Genomic DNA, 24,444 nt, shown 5'->3' on the forward strand with positions numbered 1-24,444 from the left:
GTTTTAAACTAAACCGGGTCTGGTCGAGCGAGCTACGGTTTTGTGTCTTTGTCTCCTGTCTTTGACTGTATGAAACAAATACTGTACATATTCAAAAATAAGGGTTTTTGATTATTTGATAATCAGATCTATCTCTCAAAACCGTATATAGATCTAAACCTGTATCTGACACCCTTGATTAGATTCTCTATTCCAGCACATCATATCCTATTACATCTGAATGCAAAAATGGAAACACAACCCCCAAAATTAGTAATTTTGCTTTTACATCTACTCAAAGCAAGTCCGGTGGTCAATAATCATCTGAAACATTGACCCAACCCTATTCACGTTATTCATACTAGGCTTTACATTTATTTATTTTGAATGTCAAATTATACGTTTTCATATAATCCATTTTTCACGTTTATATAACTACTGAGTTTAAGGTCGACTAGGCTTACGCAAGAGACGTGAACAGGCAATGCGAGCAACTACTGAGTTTTTTTTTTATAACTTATAGAAAATGCGACGTCTTCTCCGTTTGAGTTATTATGGAGGTATAATAGTAGTTAATTAAAAACCAATAATATGAAAAAGACAAGTCGATTTAATATAGAGGCTTTAAGAATTCGGCAACAGGCGTGAAAACCATGTGATATTTACGTGGATCAAGGCGATGACCAAGAATGAGAAGAACGTGAGATGCATTTAATTTTCTTGGATCTTTTATTTTCCAAAATAACGCCTCCACTTTCTTCTTTTTTTCAATTTTTGCCTGCACTTCTTTGTGTATTAAATTTTTTCATCATCTCGCACAACACAAACTAAAACACTCTGTAAATAGAGGTTTCACTATTGACATACATTGTCACATTATCATCAACAACTAAACTAGGGGTCATGAAATTCTCGTATGCAAAAGCGAGTAACAACAACTTGGTTTGGTTATGGAAAATGGAGTCACGAGTGGGTTATAATATATGGCGGTGGTGGGAAAAACATAGCAAAAAGCGGGGACCGCGTGATTCACGTGCTTAAAGAATCCTTTAACTCAGACGCGGGTCCTACCTTCCCCTAAGTCAACAACGACAACAATCTCCAAGTCTAAGACAGCTCATGTTGAAAATGGGCCAGTGTTACGGACGGATTTATTCAATGAGCCTATTGTTCTATTGGGTAGGATATGGGCTGAGATAGCCGTACTAGGTTAGCATTTCTTAATGACCCATCTACTCATATTTAGCATTTCAAATTATAATGGGCTGGGTCTTGCTAAAATCATATATCTATCTAATATATGCATAGACTATAGTAATTTTATCTATCAAATCCTTAACTTTTATTTTTAAATGATCAAGTTTGGTTAGACCTTTACAAGAGATTGTAAAAAGTTGACTGAGATAGATGCTCTGTTGTAGATAAGGCATATTTTGAACGGCAACTATGAAACTTGTAAATGGTACATATTACAGCATAGAAATATCTGCACAGCGAACTAGAATAACGAATACTTTGTTTATATCGTCCGTTTATAGCCAACATAATCACTCCGACACTCTTCACGGCTAAATGTAATTTTATTTGTACACTCTTATTTTCTAGGAATCACAAATTGGCGTCCACACAATTGAGCAAGCAGATATCTATATTCACTTGTCAAAATGGAATCCGTGTTTAACTTCTACAAAAATCGTCACCTTTTTAGTAACAACCAAAACATAATCATATAAAACTACTTTACATCACGAAAAGGAAAAAGCACCGACCAAAACTTAATGCTCATCGTAAGGAAAAGACAAAAAAAAAAAACTGAAATCTCATCGGACAATTAAAAACACGTCAACATACATTGTTACAATTTCAGTTACTTCGTGTTTACAAAACGAGCAAGTGTAGAAATTGGTTCAAGAAAGCACCTGAAGACAACCCGATATATCTCTAACTGGTAGTAAAGCCGTAAATTATCTGATGTAAGAAGAACGAGTGTTTTGTAACTCCTCTTGCTAGCTATTTCCCAATTGAGAGTATATATATTATATTTTCTTCACAGTATTACATGTACGTGGATCAACTGTAAATATTTTTTTTTTTGTAAAAAATCAAGTTTAAAAATTTCCTTGTTTATATGTGTGATATTTATTGGTTTATATATACGTGATGGTTTAAAAAGTTGAAGCCATATATTTCAGGTGATACTTATCAAGTGCCCTTTAGATGTTAATAGATAAATAAATCACCGTACGAAGACGTGAGTTTTCTTGTGATAGTCATATTCTTCTTGAAATCCATATATGGTTCATTCATATAAGCTTAGAGCATCATTAGTAATGGTTTCTAAATCAAATCTCTGAATAATAAATTTAATAGTATTTTAACATAAGAAAGTTTAAAATTAAAACAAAAAAATGTTAAAATTTGCTGGATAAAAACGTGTAGAAAAAATATCTTCAGCAAGGTGAAAAGTCTCTTTTTCCCGAAACGTTCTTCTACTTTTCTATAGTTTCTCTCCTGCTTTTGATTTTTATATTATTTTTTACTATCAGAAACTCTTACGAGAATAGACCATTGCGCATGGCCTTAGAGCAGCATTAACGCAAGCTCCTAACCACGTCTCTTAGCATTAATGGGATTTAAAAAAAAAGGAAATTAGTATAATGGAGAGAAGACGTATCTTAATTAGGAGAAATAAGAGACGTGTTTTCTTGGACACGTGTTGTGTTTTGCGGGCTTTGTGACTCTCTCCTTCGCTCCATTTCGTTGCCGCGTCTCTCCATCTCTCCTCGACGACTCCGGTGATTTCTTCATCTCGTCACGATCGGATGAAGGATTAGGCGTCACTCTCGATTCCTCACGTTTTCGTCTACGAAGACTCTCGGTTCCTCTCCTACCTCACCGTCGACCGTAGTCACTAACGGAAGGAGCTTCGATCCTCATCTCGATCCATATCCACTCGAGCAGATCTCTCTTCCCACCGCGATGTCGAAAGCTCCGACGTGAACGTGATCCGTCCCAAAGAGTATTGGGATTACGAGTCTCTCAATGTTGAGTGGGGGTAAGATCGAAAGTCTGAGTCTTTTTGTGGAATTGATACAAAAGTGAAAAGTTTGAGCCTTTTTGATCTGTATGATGAAGATGCTTTTGTTAAAAGATTCTCTTAATCTCACTGTTTTTCTCGGATTGATCTTTTTCTTATGTTTAAACAGAGCTCTGAACAATCTTGGGAGCATCTACATCGATTGTTCGATGCTAGATCAAGCTGAAACTGCATACAGGAACGCTCTAGAGATCAAACACATTCGTGCTCATCAAGGCCTAGCAAGAGTTTACTTCCTGAAGATTCAACGTAAAAGAAGCGTGCGAGGAGATGACAAAGCTGATTGAGAAGGCGTTTAGCAAATCAGCAGCCTATGAGAAACGGTCTGAGTACTGCGAACGTGAAAAAGCCAAAGAGGATCTCGACATGGCCACAACACTTGACCCTCTTCGAACCTATCCTTACAGATACCGAGCTGCTGGTAAACTAAACTCTTCTCTTTGCCTGTTGATGTAAAGATCGTAGTTGCTCTTTGTATCGTTTACAATCGGTAGATAGATCTAGGAAAGCAATGAAGTTGTGTTTTCTTGGGAATCGGATAAGCTCGTACCATTGTCGTCTCTGTCTTGTGCTGTTCCCTCATAGTGGCTTCAATACATCATTTTTATGTTCCCTTATAGTGGCTTCAATAAAAATGATTTTTGAGTTTTAGCAATGATAGAAGCTGTGTTAATGACTTGGGTAGCTTCTCCACTGTTTTCTTGAGGCATCGATTGAAACAGGTGAACTTTATGTGATAGTTAGCATGCTCTGCATTTTCATTTCATTACTCTAAATCTTTGCAACGATATAAACAGAGACGCACGTTTTTCTCTGTGTGTCTTCATGCTCACATATGTTTTATTAGCTGAATATATGTCGTAGTAGTGTCTTATTATGCATGTTTGTCAATGGTTCAAAAAATTTTAAGTTTAATAAAAAGTTTTTTTAAGAACTTTTAATTAAGAACCTTGCAATGGACCACAAACAAGTTTAGGTTTCTTAATGTTGTTTCTTAACTCACTTTTTCTACTTAAAAGTATTAAAAAAAAAATAAGAACCCCCAAATGGGTCTTTGGGATAATCATGCTCTTATAAATCTATACGTGACATGGTTTACTGTTATAGTAGTCGTAAAAATACCATGCAGGGTATAGTTTTATTCTTTTGAAACGTTGATTTTAGCAGCAAGTAAAATTGTAAAAAAAAAACTTGTTAAGTAGTATTATTCTGGTTTCTGAGTGGCATAGAGCCATAGACTAGAGTTTAGACTATGGTCCCTCCGAAAATGAATTAATGCTCTCTTTTTTTTGGATAAAAGCAACCTCTGTGGACCTGCGCTACCGAAAAATATGAACTAACAGAAAATTAATAAGTTAACAATTAGGAAAGAAAAGGCTTCTTTGTAGATATATTTTCACGATAATGGCATGCATGCACAAAAAATAACACCTAATAAAGCGATTTCCATTAATAATAAGAAATCAACATAACATGAATCACTCTTTTCTTTGCCGAAGTTTGTCTGAAATTTTTGGATACATTTGTAGTAAACAAATGTTCACTATATCATGCCCTTTCTCAAAGAAAAACAAATGTTCACTACGAAAGGTAAATTCCATGTGTATATATTGTCAAGAGATGAGGTAAGCTACTAAAATGTTTTGGGGTTTTTTTTCTGCTAACGAGTTATAGACATTCAGTTCATAATTTTCCGGTCCTTTTTGTTAAAGAAGACTAGAAGATATTAGATGATGATGTTAGTTAATTCTTTTCCTGCGATCAAATATTTTAGCTTTTTACGTCATCTTTATAAAATATTTAACCATAATATATGCATGTTCATTTACGTCGCAATTTGAAGAGATGGTCATGCTATTTATTCTTATTTTACTTAACTACAAACATACAGGACAGGGCAACAGCAACACCAGTACCATAAGCTATTGAAAACATTTCCCCACCACTCCCGAATGCTAGGAGACATAGATTAGACATAAAAAAAATTTTGGTTTAATTTGACATATAAACTCTTATCACTGGAGAGACATTAATAAACCATGATCATAAATTTTGTTCTTATGAGATATTTGTAATGGCGTTTACTACTAAAACTATTTATTACTGGTTGAACTTGATTCAGCTAATTATTAATCCATGGGCAGGCCAACATCCATATCTGCATATATGCGAACACAATAATCTACAACACTAGCTCTCATGTTTAGTTAATTGAATTATCTTATTAATTAAGGCTTCACCAATTTACCATACATCCAACTAAGGTGGCGATTGGTTTTCCCGCTACCACCCGCAAACGCAGCTTTTGCGGTCGGTAGCGGTTGTCGGCGGTTTGCAACAATCACTCAAATCGCCCTAAACCGCTTCAAACCGCTCCGAATCTCATAAATTCAAAAGCTGGCTCCAGCTAGCGTTTGCGGTTGCGGGCGGTTGCGGGAGGGTAAAATTTTTTTCTTTTTTTTTTAAACAATATATATACAAAGAAAAATATTTAATAAAAAATTTAAAATTGAAATTATGAAAATATTAAAATATATCTATTTTATTTTAATTAATATTATAAAATTTTATAATAAAAACAATTTCAATAAATTTTCAAAAATTAAAATTATAACTTTCTAAATATAAATTTTATATTTATTATAATTTTATGATTTTTGATATTTTTATAATTATATTAAATGTAAATATTGTTAATTTATTATTTGACTGTTACCGCATTTGGTAGTTAACCAGTCATAAGTCACCCGCAAACGCACCAATTTTTAACCGCAGTACCAGTCGTACAAATCTCTTAAAACCGCTAGAAACCGCAACCGCCCGCATCCACAAACTCCCGCAACCGCAACCGCAACCGCTGCGTTTGAACCAGTCAGGCCCTAAGTAATCAGCGGTATTTTTGGAAAAGGGTTTGATAATCTAATTATTGAGCTATAGCCGGAGGGTATTCATGTAAATTCGTATGGAGAAGAGTAACGCTTTTGGTTAGAACATGGGATTGGATGAGATTATAAATGTTGAAAACAGTGTGAGACTAACCACATAACAAACTCTTTTAGTGTTACAAGAAAGAATGAAACTATCTCCACCACAACCACCAGCACTTAAGAACAACGACCCAACAGCCGCTGCTTCTGCCGTTAAATCTTGCGGCGGAGGCGGTGGAGAAACCTTCTCGACGACGAGGCATCCAGTGTACCACGGAGTTCGCAAACGCCGATGGGGAAAGTGGGTTTCCGAGATTAGAGAGCCACGGAAAAAATCTAGGATTTGGCTCGGATCTTTTCCGGTGCCGGAGATGGCAGCTAAAGCCTACGACGTGGCCGCGCTTTGTCTGAAAGGAAGAAAAGCTCAGCTTAATTTCCCTGACGAAATCGACGATCTACCTCGACCTTCGACATGTACGGCCAGAGATATCCAAGTCGCGGCGGCCAAAGCTGCCAATGCCGTCAAGATCACTAAAGCGGTAGATGACGTGGCAGACGTCGACGACGGAGATGATTTCTGGGAAGGCATAGAGCTGCCCGAGCTTATTATGACCGGAGGTGGGTGGTCGCCGGAGCTTTTCGTTGCCGGAGAAGATGCCACGTGGGTGGTCGACGGTGACTCGTATCAGTATCAGTTCATGGCGTGTCTGTGAGTGTAGTTGTCTTGTCGACTGTGTCGTATTCGCTATACGTGTGCGCTGTATTGTTATTGTGTTGGATAGATCGATTTAATGCAACTATATTTTTATGCATTTTCATTTTATTTGTTTCTAGTTTTATTGTTTTATGTGATTTATAAATATATACCCTGTTAAGTTTGTACGATCTGGACGTATATGTATGTTATTATATACAGTTTTGATTACATAAAATTGCTTGCATGAAGGACTAAAGTTTTAGGGTTTTATTCTTGGATAAACAAGACATACTAAACTAATTTTACTTTTTTTGAAAAATTAGAGCTTGATTAGTTTTCCGAAAACCTAGAACCATAAAAATATAAATATACATTATGTGTATGCGATGAAAGAAATTCGCTACCTAGCATAGTTTCCAATTTGGTACAATTTGTCATTGTTCAAGCAATAGTTTTCAGACCATTATCCATATTTGATATCAAAATTATCATTTTTAGTTGCTATTGATATCTGTCGTATTTTATTTGTTTTGTTATTTCATAAAAAAGGGAACCGAACTACATAAATGAAGCATTGGATTCGAGATTGATTTATCGTTGTGTGGTTGGAACTATATATATTCGGGTATATACAGCAGATTTTACATATTTTAATCATATAAAAAGTAAAATTCTATCATTTTCGTCGATATGTTATTTTTTGTGTAAATATTCAGTTTTAAATTATTTTGGAGAACAAGATTACAAGAACCGAAGGAACAAAAAGAGGATGCAAGAGATATTTATATAGAAAAGCTAATACAACCAAAATACAATTTAAGGAGTGAGAGAATATTTGAATTCTGTGGTGAGATGGTTCGGAGCTGATCTCGCCATCTCGGACTAGTATTCGATCGATGGCCTGCCTAATGGTTAGAGGATGCGATGAAGTCGTAGAGAAGATGCGAGCACTATGTTGTATCCAAATTAATTAGAAAGATGGATTCTTGAAGCATGAGCTTATTGATGATGACTGATGAATGGGAGTGCTGAAGCGTTACGATCGACAACTTAAGATTTTACTTGGATCCGTTACAACTTAAGTATTATTTATTTAATTCAATAACAATCACTATTTTTCAACAAAATAATTCTAATATCTCTTTTCGCTTTTCATTAGGATTTTTCATGTAGCAATCAGTTTCCAGTATATCACTGAGAAAATACATAATCCATAGGGGACAAAAAAAAAGTTGAATACCAACCAGAAGATTTGAGCATTCAATACGAGGAAAATTAAAGGACGTCTGTACCTTTTAAAGCTTCATTGGTCTTTTACTCTTTACCTTCACTTCGACTCATAAGCTTCATTCGTCTTTACCTTCTCAACGCCGCAGAAACTTCGGAGACTTTCCCTAAGCTCTGACATAATCACATAAACTAATAATTATATTATACCTAATACAACTAGTTAACGTTCTGACATGTGCATATTAGGTTGCAGTACTGTAATAGTATAATGTTCATGTAGGACACAGGACGACGAGAACGCGGAAATGGTACCCGCATGGTACCAGGAGCTGTCTGGCTGAGTGATATTTGAAATTATTAGTATCTGTCCTTGTATCGTCATAATACGATTTTGCACCACATATTAGGATATTTGTGACATTTGATACGACACGTGTTGAATAATCACGTCTAAAACGATACTCGAATTTATTGTTTCAGACAGGGATTTGTTGGACTTGAATTCAACTAGCTACACTGGAGCTATTTAGTGGTTTAGAAATCGACCGTATATATATAGCGTCCAAGAAAATCGAATATTGGTTTCTGCAAAATGGAAAAATGTTGTTTAATTCTGAACTGTTGGACTACGAAATGATCAATAAAATATCTTTATGTTGGAAATTTATTCACATTTGTATTCATCAAAGTAAGTGCGCTATTCATTTGTTTTACTTACAAAATCATTATGGGTGAATTATTTGTTGTCAGAAACAAAAACAAAAAATCCCCAAAATTGTTAGCATAATGGATCACAATTTGTTAATTGGGTCATATATAGGCCCTGATTTGTGATCTGAATCTGAAAAATGGTTAGAAATATGAAAATGTTGGTACCAAAATTCTTAAGCCTTTGATACATTTCCATGTTTCAATCTCTTTTCTTCTCAGCTTTGTATAGAGAAGAGAGGGATCTAACCAAAATAACCTTCCAAATAGGAAATATCAACACATCTATACATGAAGACAACAAGACATGCACACAATTTTAGAGGCAGAGTGAAAGTTCTAACTCTTGTAAATATTAGTGATAAAAGAAAATACATTTTGAAGATTCTAGAAGGGAAACAACCATCCAACAGTCCAACCTAAGAACAGACCAGCACCAATGAGACTAAACCCTAAAGCAAAAGCCATCATATATCTTCTACCAATCTCAACCATTTTAATCTTCTTCCTTCTCTGCTTCCTCTTCTTCAGATTCACTCCTTTGATCTGCCCTGGTTCTTCTTCCTTCCCCTCCTTCATCTGCCGATAGTTAGCTTCCATTTCAAGAAGATTTACCCATTGCTTATAAGCCAACAACTGACTCGCTTGTCTCAAAAAGATTGACATCACACCTTCTTTTTCAGCGCAAGCTTCTTTAGCCGCTTTCTCTGCTTCTCTAGCTCTCGTTTGAGAATGCCTTAATGCTTCTAAAATTTGAGCTTTGCTAAGATCATCACTCATAAGAGAAGACTTTGGACTCGTGTTCTTGCTCTCTGTGCTACCACTTCTACTCAGAGATCTCTCAAATGGATCACCCCAAGCAACTTGTTTACACGGCGATTTCACCAGTGTTTTAAACCCTTTTTCGCCACTGGTGCAGTGAATCCTCTTGTGGAGCTTCTGGGGAGGAGGAAGATCACAGTTTTGAATATTATAGTCAAGGGATCTAGACGCCACCAAGAGAGCTAATTCGTCTTTATCCGTAGAGCTTCTCCACCACGCTGTTGCAGCTATATCTTTCTTGCTCATAAAGCTATAGTCTACCTCTTCTTGTTCTCTTATACCAATCAAGTCGACGAATTCATGTAGTTTCTTGCATTTGGTATCATCTTCAAAGAAGGTGTTTGAAATCTCCTCATCAAATCCAGACGATCCCTTGAGCCACCATTTGGTATCGCAAGAGAAATCTCCAAAACTTCCAGAAGAAAAGCTGTCTTTTTCAGTGTTGCCCGAAGAAGAACGTTGATGATGATGACAAGAAGCTAACCTCGGAGCCATTTTAGAATCTTCATGAACAACAAAGCAACGACCTGCTGCTGTTCTTTGCCACAATGCTCTTGCTTCAGCTGCTCCCATTTACTAGATCAACCACCATATAACCAAAAGAAAAAACGTTAGTTTTATGAAATAAAACCAAACCTTGTGTCTTTCTTCTTCCCCTAGATCCTACAATAGAAACATAAAACAAAAGTACAAAGGAGTTTATTCTTCTTCTTTTTTTTTAGATCGCTTGCTACTTCCGAGATTGCTTCTAAGCAAAATGATTAATTCAAATACAAGCAACTGATATAAAGAATTTAAATCAAACAATAACACGCAAGTCTTGCAATCACCCATTCAACATAAAATGAAATTCTGAGAACTTTCCACAGATACATGAACAGGAATACAAATATAATTGCATAAATCAATTAAAAAACAACTCAACTTGTTCTGTAGAAGAGAAAAAGTCTCGGAACAAACATAGTAAAATTTTGGAATTTCTCTGGAAGTTCAAAAGATAAGAAGTGTACCATTTGATAAAAAAAAAAAAAGAAGTATACCATTAAGATGAACTCATCGCTGAAACCAATCAGATTAACCAAAAGAACAGAGAGTTTCCATGTAAATCAGACTCGAAAAGAGAAATATAAGAGTAAGCTTTGTATAATAAATCTTGCAATCGAAGCTTCTGGATTTTCTGCTTGTCTATTTTCTCCTTCTTTCTTCCTTAAACAAGAGAAGGAGTAAGAAAATAAAATAAAATAAAATAAAAACGTCTTAGGGCATCTCCATCCCTACTCTATTTTTTCTCTAAAATGGAGTAAAAGTGATTATGGAGTAAAGAATGCTCCAACCCAACCTCATATCTCACTCCATAATGAATTTTACTACATAAATAGAGTAATCTATTTTTTGTTTGTTCATCACTCTATTATAGAGTGGGATTGGAGCAATTTTACTTCATTTTCACTTTTACTTCATTTTGGAAGAAAAAATGGTATTTTACATTGGAGATACTCTTATCCATTATAACAAGATGGGGTCTACACTGTATAAACCGTCGATTTTGTCTAAACTCGACACGTGTTAGTCAATCCAGATGCTACCAAGCCAACAAGTTATTTGAACTGTGTGTGTCGCTTTAGGTCGTAACTCAAAAGCTTTACGAACAAAATAACTGTAAAAAGTCGGCTGGGTTAGAGTGCTAGTCATTCACTCCTTTCGTTTTGTCGGCACTAAAGTTAGATTACAACTAATACCAATTAACAATCTTAAAACACTGTAAATTAAACTATTGTTTCCCCAGTGCAAATGCTATTAAATGAGTGGTTTACTGAATAAAAATGTATCACCTAAAACCAGACACAGGTGGACTTCAGTTGGATACGTAGATATCATGTTGTCAGCCACGTGTTCTCTATACCCCACTGGATCATTACACACACTCGTGTCATGGATGATAACTCATGAGTCACATTCACACCATGCATGATGCATGCCTGTGCCAAACCTCAATTCCCAACTATTGTTTCAGGCCCATATTATGTCTTACGCCCAGATGCCCAGTAACTAACATAAACGCCCAAATTAATTTGACTTAAGAAATATTTGTTATGAATTTCGTGTCTATATATTAAAAAAGAAAACATAAAAAAGAAGAAATTCAAAGCTTCAAAGTTACTTACAAAATATCCGACAACTCCAAACCAACTCATATCAACATTTTATACATACATGTGTTTGGTTATATCCACTTTTCTCTTGCCAGAAAAGAAATGGATCTGAGTTTTGCTAAAGAACGTTACTTATCACCGTTGATCCCGAAGATGCGCACCTTGTGCATGTTAGGGAACTTGGCCACAACTAGAACCATCACAGCGAGTGTGTTGAGGAATAGCCATGGATGCCTGTAATCTGTTGTATGTGATGCTATCAAGTACCTGTTTTTTCATATATATACAAATAATATCTATTTGATTAAGAAACCAAGAACAAGAAGACCCTAAAGGGCTTATGCATTATTAGGATAAAATGCAGAGTAACAAAGAGTTACAATTGTTAAGAAAATGCAGATTGGAAAAAAAAAAATAAAAACAAGAAGGTTAAGGAAGGAGGGAGTTGGGACATACAGGACAACAGGAACAACGGTAAGGAACTTGCGGTTGCGGGTAAGTTGCTGACCGTTGTCCATCTGTTCCCACCAGGTGAGACCATTGTAGACTCCCTGGTCGTCTGCAAAAGGCGTTCCTTTCATCCAGTGAAAGGAGTGATACGTTACCTGACCCACAAATATATCCAACTATTCAGATTTCACATTTTACAAAAGAGTTAAAAAAAAAAAACTGGTTCGGATAATCAAACATATTACTAATTTACAAAATCACCTAGATCATAAGGGAGTAACATTTGAATGATACTATTATTACAAATTCCAGTTTCTGATACCAAAACTAATCAATGCACTAGATTGCATCTTAGTTCGAAGCCTTATCAACTCGAAAACTGATGCAGAAGGTATTGCATCTTAATTATAAGTCTGATCAAGTCAAAGGTTGCTATTAATAACCAAACCGATCAATTCATTAATCAGAAGCTAATGATGATGTTAATTCACAGCCTGGTCCAAATCAAAAGCCTTATCATCTGAACCAAACCGATCAATTTCAAAAAATTGCTGACTCTGAAAAAAACAAAGCCAGATCTCAGACCAAAACAAAACAATTAAACAATTCAAAAATCAATCGGCGAATTCGGATCGAGACGGTATTGAATAGGAGCTTACAACGAAGTGAGCGAGATTAACAACAGTCCAAGCCATCCCAGGGGAACAGCCAGAGAGGGAGAGAACAACGAGCCATCCGAAGAAGAGGATGAGTATATAAGTGGTCCACACCCCTGGGTACATGAACCACTCCGTGTTCCTGTTCATATCCGGCGGTGGAGCCGCTTTCACGTACAGATTCGCCATCGATCCCATCTATTCCACAACAATATCACGATTCGAAAACCCAGATTCACACAATACTCTCTCTCGGAGGAACAAGGAGAAAGGAAGGAGTCTCTAGATTTCTGGTTTGGTTTGGTTTAATGCCGGTGAGAGGAGACGACTGCTTTTTCGCATCTACTGTGGAATCATTTTTAATTAATTAATTCTCTAATTGCCATCTTTTCAAGAGCTTATTATAAGAGGCCCTGGTTGATTTTTAGCCCATTGTTTTCACTTCTTGTCCTCTTTATTGGGCCCTGCAGGCTCTCCAATTTTATCTATTTGATTAAGAACAAAAAAACTAATTTAGTACTTTCTGTATTTAAAATTTGATGTTCTAGAATTTGTTGTTTTTTTTTTCAACGGACTTTTTTGTTTTATTTGACAGATTGATGTTTTAGATTTTAATTTATTTATTTATTTTAAAATTAAAACATATATTTAAATTTTAAAATATAATTAGCTGAACTTCATTAGAAAATAAATAAAAATTCAAACCAATAAAATAAAACTAGAAAGTAAAAAGATAAAAATATATTGATGTGTAAATAACCTTAAACATTATTCTGTTAAATATGGAAGGATGGAGGAGACATGGAGTAGTAGTGAACAAGACGTCTAATTTACATATCTAATTTTCAATTTTTGTGACATTTACAACGAAATAAAACAGATATTTATTCATTTAAGATGTTGTCTTGTTCGAAAAAACAATCAATCGATAAATTTACAATCGATAAATTTAATTTCAGCAACAAGAATGGAAAGAAAGAAAGGGACCAGAAAAATGCAATAAATTCATACATGAGGGAGGAGTAGAGAACAACCAACAATTGATGGATCATAAGAGATTTTTAGTTGGTCTCTCCAGACAAAATGTGGGTTTCATGTTGAATCAATCAATCGTTTTAGCAAAATAATAATACCAGTAAAGATCTTTTTCTTTAATTATGTCGGTTCATGCTCACAGCTATATTAACATTGTATATTCATTTAAAGCCACAAGAGTATTAAAAGAATGAACAGAGCATCGTTGCTGTCTTCACAAAACAATATTGGCTCAAACCGTTTTTCTTCCCACTTTCTCTGTTTCACTGACTCTCCACTTACTCGAACAGAAAGGTAGTCAAAACTTTACTGAGCTTTTCCTCTTCATCGACCCAGTTCCTCAACAATGAACGAAGAGATGAGCGGAGAGACGCCGGAGAATAAACACGTAAGTAGACCAACATTGCCGGAAAAGATCGACTACGTGTTCAAGGTGGTAGTGATTGGTGACTCTGCTGTCGGAAAAACGCAGCTCCTTTCACGTTTTACACAGAACGAGTTCTGTTATGACTCAAAGTCCACCATTGGTGTCGAGTTTCAGACACGTACGATCACTCTTCAAGGCAAACTCGTTAAAGCTCAGATCTGGGATACCGCCGGTCAAGAAAGGTAAATGTCTATCTACATCTATACACACACACATTTAACTATTCTTACAAAGCTGAATCTCAGGTTGGCTTTCAAATTAAATTGTTTACATATATTAAAGTATAGTTTATTTTTCTTGGATCACGACATTTAGATATGATTTGATTTGATTTCCGATCTACTTATAATCATTGATTATACGTATTTTATTTTAAAACTATTGGTTTTCTAACTATTTTGTTGGAACTAATCAATGAGTTGTTTTACTGCGTTTTCGGAGATTAGATACAGAGCGGTGACGAGCGCTTATTACAGAGGCGCGTTAGGTGCTATGGTCGTTTACGACATAACCAAACGCGTATCCTTCGACCACGTGGCACGTTGGGTTGAGGACCTACGTGCTCACGCCGACGACTCCGCCGTGATTATGCTCGTAGGAAACAAAGCCGACCTTGCCGCCGATAAACGCGCCGTCACGACAGAAGACGCCGTCGAGTTCGCCGAGACTCATCGGCTATTCTTCTCGGAAGTCTCGGCTCTAAGCGGCGGGAACGTGGACGAAGCTTTTTTCCGTCTGCTAGAGGAGATTTTCAGCCGCGTTGTTGTTGCGAGAAAAGCTCTGGAATGTGAGAATGGGACAACCGCGAAACTTGACGGTTCGAGAATTGATGTGATCATCTCTGGTTCTGATCTTGAGACTGGTAAGACGAATGAACAAGCTTCGTGTTCGTGTTGATTTTTAGTTTTGAGTTTTGAGTGATGGGCTCAAAGTATGGGCCAGAAACCTCGAGACATAGTGGGACTTTTTTGAATATCATTTTACCCATGCCTTTGTTTATGGGCTTTTCATATATTTTACTTATTCGATACCGTCTAAAAACTATTCATGTCATATTTAATATACTTTTTTCTACACCATTTATAATATATATTTAACATTATTTGTACATGCAAGAAAAGGAAGTCTGTTATACCTTAATCAAACATTTGAAATTATTGACGTTCAAATGAAAAAAATTACGCACCATAGTTTATTAAGTTTAACTCTTTCTTATGCTTAAAACCATAAGAATTATGCAAAAATGGTAAAAGCCATATTATGCACCCATAGTTTATTAAATGGTAAAATGGTAAAAGCCATATTATCCAAAAATTATGCAAAAATTAAGATTCAAAAAAATTATGAACCATTAAAATTTGTTAGGTAAAATGGTAAAAGCCATATTATGCACCCATAGTTTATTAAGTTTAACTATTTCTTAAGTTTTTTCTTATCAATAATGTACCCATAGAATGATATTTCTGGCTTCCCTCCTGGCTGTAAGTCTGTATATATATGGGACCAAATGTCAGTTAAATTTCTAAAGCCACTGTACTCAAGATTTTAAAATTACAATCGAACCTTTTCATTATAAATATTTCACACATAACTTTACTGTTCTTTGTTTTGTTTAGTCAAGCTGTTCTTCGTTAATAGATTTTCTTTAGCTGTTATATGTTATTACTGTAATGGTTTGTAAGATATGAATAGAAGTGTTATTGATCTCTGAGCAAGAGGCTCGGTATTTATACATGTAAGTCCTAACATGATAAGGACAAATAACGATAACTTAGAAACATCATTATCAGGAAATATAGAGTTATCCTAATCTAAATAGGAGTTATCTCATTACTCCCCCTCAAGTTGGAAGTGTGAGATTCGAACAGCCAACTTGGACAACAATTCTTCAAAGAGAGGGCGAGGAAGTGACTTAGTAAGAATATCAGCTAGCTGATTGCATGACGAGACATGCTCTGTGGCGATAAGCTTTGCCTTGAGTGCATCCCGAACATGATGACAATTCCTCTCAATGTGTTTAGTACGTTCATGAAAAACTGGATTGGAAGCAATGTAGAGAGCAGATTTACTGTCACAAAAGAGACGCATAGGATCAGGATGAGAGAGACCAAACGATAAGAAGAGACCTTTCATCCATTTCAGTTCTTTAACCGTATCAGACATAGCCCTGTATTCAGCCTCGGCAGAAGAGAGCGCCACTGCATCTTGTTTCTTAGTCCTCCAGGAAACAGGCGAATCACCAAGAAAGACAATGTAGGCAGAAAGAGAACGACGACTGAGAGGACATCCCGACCAGTCAGCGTCACAAAATGCACTAATACGAAGTTGATCATCAGCTTTGAAGAAGATGCCTTGGCCTGGACTTCCTTTCAGGTAGCGTACAACTCGGATTGCAGCATCCCAGTATGGGAGAAGTGGCTTCTGCATGAATTGGGCTAGTATATGAACCGAGTACGCAAGATCAGGCCGAGTGTTAGTGAGATAAATTAAGCGACCTACAAGACGTCGGTATTGTTGCGCGTTTGCCAAAGGACCCTCAGCCTTGGCGAGCTTATGATTAAGCTCCATTGGTACCGGAGATGGCTTAGATGCAAGAAGACCAGTCTCGGCGATAATATCAAGAGCATACTTGCGCTGTGACAAGTAAAAACCAGAGTTGCTGCGAGCAACTTCCAGACCAAGAAAGTATTTTAACTTGCCAAGATCCTTCATTCGAAAGCATTTGTGGAGGTAGTCTTTGAAGTCTTGAAGAGCTTGTGTATCATTGCAAGCGATGATGAAGTCATCAACATAAACTAATATGTGAAGACAGATAGACCCACGGACTTTAGAGAATAAGGACTGATCCGCGTAGTCATGTAAAAACCCAAACCGTAGAAGGGCGTTTGTGAGCTTGGCATACCAGCAGCGAGGAGCTTGACGAAGCCCATACAGAGACTTCTTAAGACGACAGACTTTGTTCGGATCCGCGCTTTTATATCCTTGAGGAAGCTTCATATATATTTCTTCATCAAGATCCCCATGCAAGAAAGCATTACTAACATCCATCTGATGCACAAGCCAATTCTTTACTGCTGCCACTTTTAGAATAAATCGAACTGTAGTTAATTTCGCTACAGGAGCAAAAGTTTCATTGAAGTCATCTCCCTCTATCTGATTATTTCCAAGGATGACCAGTCTAGCCTTGTGGAGAAGATGATTCCCATCAGCATCATATTTGTCGGAGAAAAGCCACATATTACCAAGAGCTGTGCGGCCAGGAGGGAGGTCTGTGACGTCCCATGTATCAGTGTCCTCAAACGCATTGACTTCTTTAAAAATAGCATCACGCCAGGCTTTGTGTTGTGCTGCTTCTTTATACGACCGAGGAACCGCACTTGTAACAATGGCGGCCATAAAGGCACGGTGACCATCTGAAAAGCCATGGTCAGATAAATAGCTAGAAATAGGATACGGAGTGATACCTGAGGATGTTCGCAGAAGACACTGATCAGTCGTGGGAAGAGAAAGAGAGGGTTTATTATCAACGTGTGCTGAGTGTGTGACGTAATTCTTTAGAAGAACAGAAGGTGTCTTCACTCGCTAACCACGACCAAGAATCTCAGGTATCCCTGGAGAAGAAGGTTCCGGAGGAGGACTGATGCAAGGTTCCTGAGGTGTCGGAGAAGGAGGTGCTGTGTTATCAGGTATAGATATCGCAGTAGGTGCAGATGGCAGTTCCGGTGAAGAGCTCATAATGGGCTCAGACTGAGTACTAGGAATAGGATTTGTAGAAGTAGGTTCTGTGACAGGAGAAGTGCTCCCCCTTGATGCAGTAGCAGGAAGTAACCAATCATCAATAGCTGGATCATAAGAGTTTGTTGGTGATTCGCCTACAACATCGGTGTAGTAGTAGTAGTTGTAGTAAATTAGGTCAAAGGATCTTATCGCTCTGATACCATGTTAGATTCGGGTTTATTATGGGCTTCCAACTCAAAACCAATTGGCAATTAGTGGATTGGCCCTAACCCTTTATATAGTAGTAGATTAATTCTTATATTTCCGATGTGAGATGTTTTTCATCAATACCCTCCCTCACGCTCAGACATCTAGGTCTGAAGCGTGGACAATGTGGGAATAACATCCACAGAGGGCCCAACATCGGTGTAGTATCGGTGTAGTAGTAGTAGTTGTAGTAAATTAGGTCAAATGATCTTATCGCTCTGATACCATGTAATGGTTTGTAAGATATGAATAGAAGTGTTATTGATCTCTGAGCAAGAGGCTCGGTATTTATACATGTAAGTCCTAACATGATAAGGACAAATAACGATAACTTAGAAACATCATTATCAGGAAATATAGAGTTATCCTAATCTAAGTAGGAGTTATCTCATTAATTACTTATGAGAAACTGGTATTGCATATAGAGAAAACTATAGATCGAGAACACCAAATTATCATAAATATGGAACTTTGTGGTTATTAAAAAGTTTTGTTATACGATTTTATGTTGTTTTAAAAGTGTTTAATGGGGTTGATTGTATGATCGCAATATATGTTATACATGATCATGCGTTCACCCACGCCGATATAATTATTCACGGGGAGTTTTGTATAGAATTAAGTGAAATTATTAGAATTTACAATAAGATCACTAAGCAGATATTTTCATATAATTTTTCATGACATCAACTGTGAGTGTCACTTAGAATCTCGAATATAATCCAAATCCGACATAAGATATGATTCTCTTATTTTTGCATTCAACCGAATAATCTGAAGTGCTCCAATCGCAAACTCGCTTTCTCGCCCATGACCTAAAAATGGTCTTTTATATAATGCGCATATGATTAATCCGCCACCAAAGTGCTTTGTGACCACTTATTTACTTATTTATATGCTGATAACTCTGTGTTATGTGTAAAGTTACTAATTAGTTTAATATTTATAAGCAATAGAAAGATTCTCATGATAAACATTTAAATTAGTATCTCCAGTTACGATTGTATTCAATAAGGATTGCTGAATTAAGCTAGTTGATAGTATATTATAATTTTTGACAAATTTAACAACATTCAGAATCATTTACTGCTGTTAGAAACCTGTGTTATAATTATAAATTTCATTTTTGGGTCAAAAGTAACTTTCTATACATAAAAGAGATAACTCAGAGGAAAGGCAGTTGACTTGAAAATATAAAGTCAATTGGAGAGCAATTTGCAGGAGAAAAGTCATAAAGTCGTACATTCGCCACTTGTAATTAACAAGAATCATCGGAAAATGGCATCTTTGAAAATAATATTGATAATGGCAATTCTTTTCAAATTACTCTTTTAAAGTTTTTATCACCAAAATAGTCTTAAAAATGATCAAAATTGTTTTTTTTAATTAATTTTAAAATTTATTTTTTATTTTAAAAATTTGAAACTTCACTCTCAAAACTTCATCCTTTAGCTTAGCTGTAAACCTAAATATAAATTAATTAACCATATGGTAGAAATGTATATTTATCTTTTAATAAACTTTTTTGTCATTTTCTTCTTTGAAAGCTATTTTTGTGAAAATAAACTAAAAAGAGTATATTAGAGAATTTCTCTATTGTGGTAATTACGTATACATATTATTTATATTTTTTAAAAAAATATTTCTTGTATTGTTATTTAAGCATATATTGTCTTTTGTTAGTTAAGCACTACGGTAAGATATGCAAGTTACTTTATTAAGATGCATATATACTCACTTTTATTACATATATATGTTTCTAAAACATAGTATTATATATACAAAATGTCTACGTATGCATTCCATTAGAAAAAAATAATGATGATAAGTAGAATATTAATCAATTTTAAAACTAGTTACAATCTTTTTAAAAAATAATAGACAACTTTTTACAAATGAAACCAATGGGACAGGTGTAGGAATAGTCTTCAATATGTGTATAGATTAGAAAATCTATTGAGGATATAGTCATTTGAGTGTAATAAACATAACATGACATATGCATATAGATGACCACAATTGCATATTGGCTTATTAGCATATACCCGTTTGAGCACCTACTGACCTACATATAACTTTGAACTAATAAATATTTAAATGTATATGAAAAACCTTTCAAATGATAAATGATTAAATGTTAAACCAAACTATGATCTGGCATTGGCTAATAGCTTCACACTTTGTGCGCACGTCTATTTAAAGCTTCACAAAGACCCGAACTTACATCACAACCTGAAAACGAAAAAATATCACAAGAAAAGAAAAAAATATAACCATCTATTCAGAATGTTTTCTCTGGGTATGAGAACCGAAATAGAAAATCTGTGGGTTTTTGCTCTTGCATCAAAATGCAATATTTTCATCCAAGAACATTTTATTTCTCTTCTCATCGCCGTAGCCATCACTTGGTTTACCTTAACCATCGTATTTTGGTCTACACCTGGTGGACCGGCTTGGGGAAGATACTTTTTCACTCGCCGGTTTACTTCCGGCTGTAACCAAAAAAACAAGAATATCATTCCCGGTCCGAGAGGGTTTCCACTCGTGGGAAGCATGAGCCTAAGGTCAAGCCGCGTTGCCCATCAGCGCATAGCAGCAGTGGCTGCGATAAGAAACGCCAAGCGGCTCATGGCGTTTAGCCTCGGTGATACTAAGGTGGTGGTGACGTGTCATCCTGACGTGGCAAAGGAGATACTGAACAGCTCGGTGTTTGCAGACCGACCTGTTGACGAAACCGCTTATGGTTTGATGTTTAACCGAGCCATGGGATTCGCTCCAAATGGTGCTTACTGGCGTACGCTACGTCGGTTAGGTTCGAACCATCTTTTCAACCCAAAGCAAATCAAACGCTCGGAGGAGCAGAGACGAGTGATCGCGACTCAGATGGTGAATGTATTTGCACGTAACGCTGAAACCGCGTTTGGAGTACGTGATTTGCTCAAAACGGCGTCGTTGTCTAACATGATGGGTTTAGTTTTCGGGAAACAGTATGAACTGGAGTCTAATAACAACGTTGAGTCGGAATGCTTGAAGGGTTTGGTTGAAGAGGGGTACGATCTTCTCGGTACACTTAACTGGACCGACCATCTTCCTTGGTTAGCCGGTCTAGATTTCCAACAAGTCCGGTTCAGATGCTCTCAGCTTGTACCGAAAGTAAACCAGTTATTGAGCCGAATCATTCATGAACACCGTGCACTTACGTGCAGTTTTCTCGACGTGTTACAACATTCTCTTCATGATTCAGAAAAATTATCAGAATCCGACATGGTCGCTGTTCTTTGGGTACGTAAACATTATATAATTCTTGTAATATGTAGAACATGGACATTAATATTTCAAAATTTTGGTCCCTTTAGGAAATGATATTTAGGGGGACGGACACAGTGGCTGTTCTAATCGAGTGGGTGCTAGCGAGGATTGTGATGCATCCTAAAGTTCAGTCAACGGTCCACGATGAGCTTGACCGAGTCGTTGGCAGATCCAAAGCCGTTGATGAGTCTGACCTCCCATCTCTCACGTATCTAACGGCTATGATCAAAGAAGTGTTGAGGCTGCATCCACCAGGCCCACTTCTCTCTTGGGCTCGTCTCTCCATAACGGACACCACCGTAGACGGATATCACGTGCCGGCTGGGACCACCGCGATGGTCAACATGTGGGCTATAGCACGTGATCCGCACGTGTGGGAGAATCCTTTGGAGTTTAAGCCTGAGAGGTTCGTGGCTAAAGAGGGTGAAGCTGAGTTCTCTGTTCTCGGGTCGGATCTGAGGTTGGCACCGTTCGGGTCGGGTAAGAGAGTTTGCCCGGGAAAGAATTTGGGGCTTGCGACGGTTTCGTTTTGGGTTGCAACGCTCTTGCATGAGTTTGAGTGGCTTTCTAGTGTCAACGCTAACCCTCCTGATCTTTCAGAGGTTTTGAGGCTGTCGTGCGAGATGGCTTGTCCTCTTGTCGTTAACTTACGCTCAAGGCGTAAGATAGCATAAGCTTCGGTTTAGTCAATGCACGAATGCTTCAAAGTTATTGGCAAATTAAAAAAACACGTATTCTAATAAAACCTGGAAACTGATATGTATGCAAAGTCCAAAGTGCAAAGTATATTCGCCCATCTTTTATTGATTAAGGGAACATATTAATGTATTTGTATTATATGAAATAAATTTAATATATGTTTCATGCGTACGGTTTGATGATGAGTAATGTTGTTAATTTTATTAACCAACGCAGTAGTACGGTAGTCTCGGCTCTAAAAAAACTTAAACACGTTTCAGTTTTACGTGGGCCATTTGGTTATTTGAACTTAAACTCATGTGTTTGTTTCGTTATGAACTAGTGAGAAATTCCTTGTAAAAATTTGTTGGCGTGAGTCGCATGTTTTTTTTTTTTTTTTGAAAAAGGGCTGTGTGAGTCGCATGTTTCGGCTAACCTTCGGTATGCAATGCTAAATCTACAGAAAATACAATTTGTACATTAACTAGTGGTCGCTATTTAATGTAACTTAACTAATTTTTCTTAGATATAAGAGTTCTAAGATATTGGTAATATATAACTAAAGTTTACTTATCTTCAAATGAATTCAACGATCATCCTAGGAATTATTGCACTTAACTAAAATAAATAACTCTATACTTCGCGTGTTGAACGATTAACTGAATTATCTTCTCCGGCTTTAATTATATCCTACTCCCAATTGTATAAAATAATATGCTTAATTTGCTACGAAGTTTCTTAGAAGAGCTAGGTCAGTCAACGATTTTACTAATGAAACAAGCATTTGGCTGAAATTGTGTATAATAGGTGTCGTCGTCGAGTGTTCGACTCAGCTAGTGTTTCTGGTTGTTCCATTACGTGATCTCATTAACGCTTGTGTAATGGACTTATCACTTCTGAACTTCTAGCATTTTTATTTTGACCAACGCATTAGTCCTCTTATATTAGTTTGTTTATTTAACATTCGCCAAATACATATCTGACTTCCACTTTGTTGGTGAAAACAACATAAACACATATCTGACTGCTTACAAACTGTTAAGGTGATAAAAGAAGATAAAAAGATTAGCCGATTTGATAATCTGAGATAGATGATTTCTTATATTTTTGTTTTACTTTTATAGAATTTTCCTATTTCTTTCTGTGCTCAACTCCTTGCTAAAAGAATCGCATTTTCTGGATAAATGTTATTGAGTATGAATTAAGTCATGAGGCTTGCCTACTTGAATTAACGTATAATATATGGAATTATTTGCCATTAAAAAATATTGACACTGAGTCATTGGCGTTAAGTGGATAATCATGAATAATGCAGTTAATAAATTTCTTTTACATGCTACCACAAAGTATATACGGCAATACCGAATTACAAACTTTGTGTAAAACAACTGTTGGTCAAACCGGTTCAGTCAAATTAATAAGAAGCACGGAAAAGTCAAATCAAAATACAATTTCCTGTGATGGAATATACACAGCGAGTCTTTTTTTTTTTTGTCAACACACAGCGAGTCTATATGCTATATAATTAAACTTTTGATAGTGTATTATATTATTGTTTTTTTTTGGATCAAAATATTATTATTGTTTTTCTTTCCTAATGTTTCTTATATTTTTTGGTCATCTTTCTCTTATATTCACATCAAACAAAGAAGAACAAAAAACTTAAGTGTAATTTGTTTATTATAAACAGTATGTTGTCATTAATTTGTCATAACACTATTTAAATTTTATTTACTGTAAATTATAAACCTTGGCTTCTACGGTCGTTTGTTCGTTGATGAAGACAATTTGATGAAAGAACAAATGTTCAATCCTTATTTTTATAAAAACGGACTTTCTTCTGCTCGACCTAATGAAGTAGTACGTGCATTGAATAATTACATTTAATTGTTCTTGGACACTGAAAGTACTAATATAATTAATATCTAAAATAAAAATAGATGTCATTATAGAGTTACATAGATTGTGAAAAGCTATAAGACAAACATGCCTCAAAACTTGACACTGCCCTTTATATTTATTATTACGTTCCTAATTACAATGCTACATATATGAAGTAGGAGCCACTAGCCAGACCTGTATTCTCTATTGAAATAAATTTTACACATAATATCTCAGAACGGATATATGACTTGAACAACATTAAAGTATTGGGAAAAAAAATCTGAACCAATATATTTGGATTGGCTGAAGTATTCTGATTGGACGTTTTCTTTAACATAGCCAATAATTTTTTGGTATTATTAGTGGATGGTTTCTTGAGATAAAAAAAACGGTTAAACGTTTTGTTAA

At 36.1% G+C, this 24,444-nt stretch overlaps 5 protein-coding genes and 1 long non-coding RNA gene across 7 annotated transcripts; 4 read left to right on the forward strand and 2 right to left on the reverse strand.

Moving 5' to 3' along the window:
* The first annotated feature begins 110 nt into the window (after positions 1-110).
* Positions 111-3,727, forward strand: LOC106370883. The gene is made up of 2 exons (XR_001274390.3): positions 111-3,034; positions 3,186-3,727. It is a non-coding gene; the product is annotated as an uncharacterized LOC106370883 (long non-coding RNA).
* A 2,352-nt stretch (positions 3,728-6,079) lies between these two features.
* Positions 6,080-6,888, forward strand: LOC106370885 (ethylene-responsive transcription factor ERF023-like). The gene has a single exon (XM_013810877.3). It carries the CDS (start codon positions 6,150-6,152, stop codon positions 6,714-6,716), a length of 567 nt encoding a protein of 188 aa, XP_013666331.2. The 5' UTR covers positions 6,080-6,149; the 3' UTR covers positions 6,717-6,888.
* A 1,992-nt stretch (positions 6,889-8,880) lies between these two features.
* Positions 8,881-10,815, reverse strand: BNAA10G00630D. 2 transcript variants are annotated; one of them, XM_048743315.1, is made up of 2 exons: positions 10,386-10,815; positions 8,881-10,036 (listed from the first exon to the last, which is right to left on the reverse strand). In XM_048743315.1, exon 2 carries the CDS (start codon positions 10,031-10,033, stop codon positions 9,026-9,028), a length of 1,008 nt encoding a protein of 335 aa, XP_048599272.1. In that variant the 5' UTR covers positions 10,034-10,036; positions 10,386-10,815; the 3' UTR covers positions 8,881-9,025. The 2 variants fall into 2 exon arrangements, with proteins under 2 accessions (XP_048599272.1, XP_013665594.1); XM_013810140.3 differs by having other exon boundaries at positions 10,501-10,808.
* A 732-nt stretch (positions 10,816-11,547) lies between these two features.
* On the reverse strand, positions 11,548-13,091 carry LOC106370886 (ORM1-like protein 3). The gene is made up of 3 exons (XM_013810878.3): positions 12,723-13,091; positions 12,070-12,218; positions 11,548-11,880 (listed from the first exon to the last, which is right to left on the reverse strand). Exons 1-3 carry the CDS (start codon positions 12,915-12,917, stop codon positions 11,742-11,744), a joined length of 483 nt encoding a protein of 160 aa, XP_013666332.2. The 5' UTR covers positions 12,918-13,091; the 3' UTR covers positions 11,548-11,741.
* Positions 13,092-13,834: 743 nt separating this feature from the next.
* On the forward strand, positions 13,835-15,283 carry LOC106370070 (ras-related protein RABA3). The gene is made up of 2 exons (XM_013810141.3): positions 13,835-14,363; positions 14,628-15,283. The coding sequence occupies exons 1-2, from the start codon at positions 14,101-14,103 to the stop codon at positions 15,076-15,078; spliced, it is 714 nt and encodes a 237-aa protein (XP_013665595.1). The 5' UTR covers positions 13,835-14,100; the 3' UTR covers positions 15,079-15,283.
* A 5,097-nt stretch (positions 15,284-20,380) lies between these two features.
* On the forward strand, positions 20,381-22,344 carry LOC106370887 (cytochrome P450 78A6). Its single transcript, XM_048743316.1, has 2 exons — positions 20,381-21,447; positions 21,522-22,344. Exons 1-2 carry the CDS (start codon positions 20,452-20,454, stop codon positions 22,146-22,148), a joined length of 1,623 nt encoding a protein of 540 aa, XP_048599273.1. The 5' UTR covers positions 20,381-20,451; the 3' UTR covers positions 22,149-22,344.
* The last annotated feature ends 2,100 nt before the right edge of the window (positions 22,345-24,444 follow it).

Source organism: Brassica napus, chromosome A10 (assembly GCF_020379485.1).
Source record: "Brassica napus cultivar Da-Ae chromosome A10, Da-Ae, whole genome shotgun sequence".
NCBI lineage: Eukaryota > Viridiplantae > Streptophyta > Magnoliopsida > Brassicales > Brassicaceae > Brassica > Brassica napus.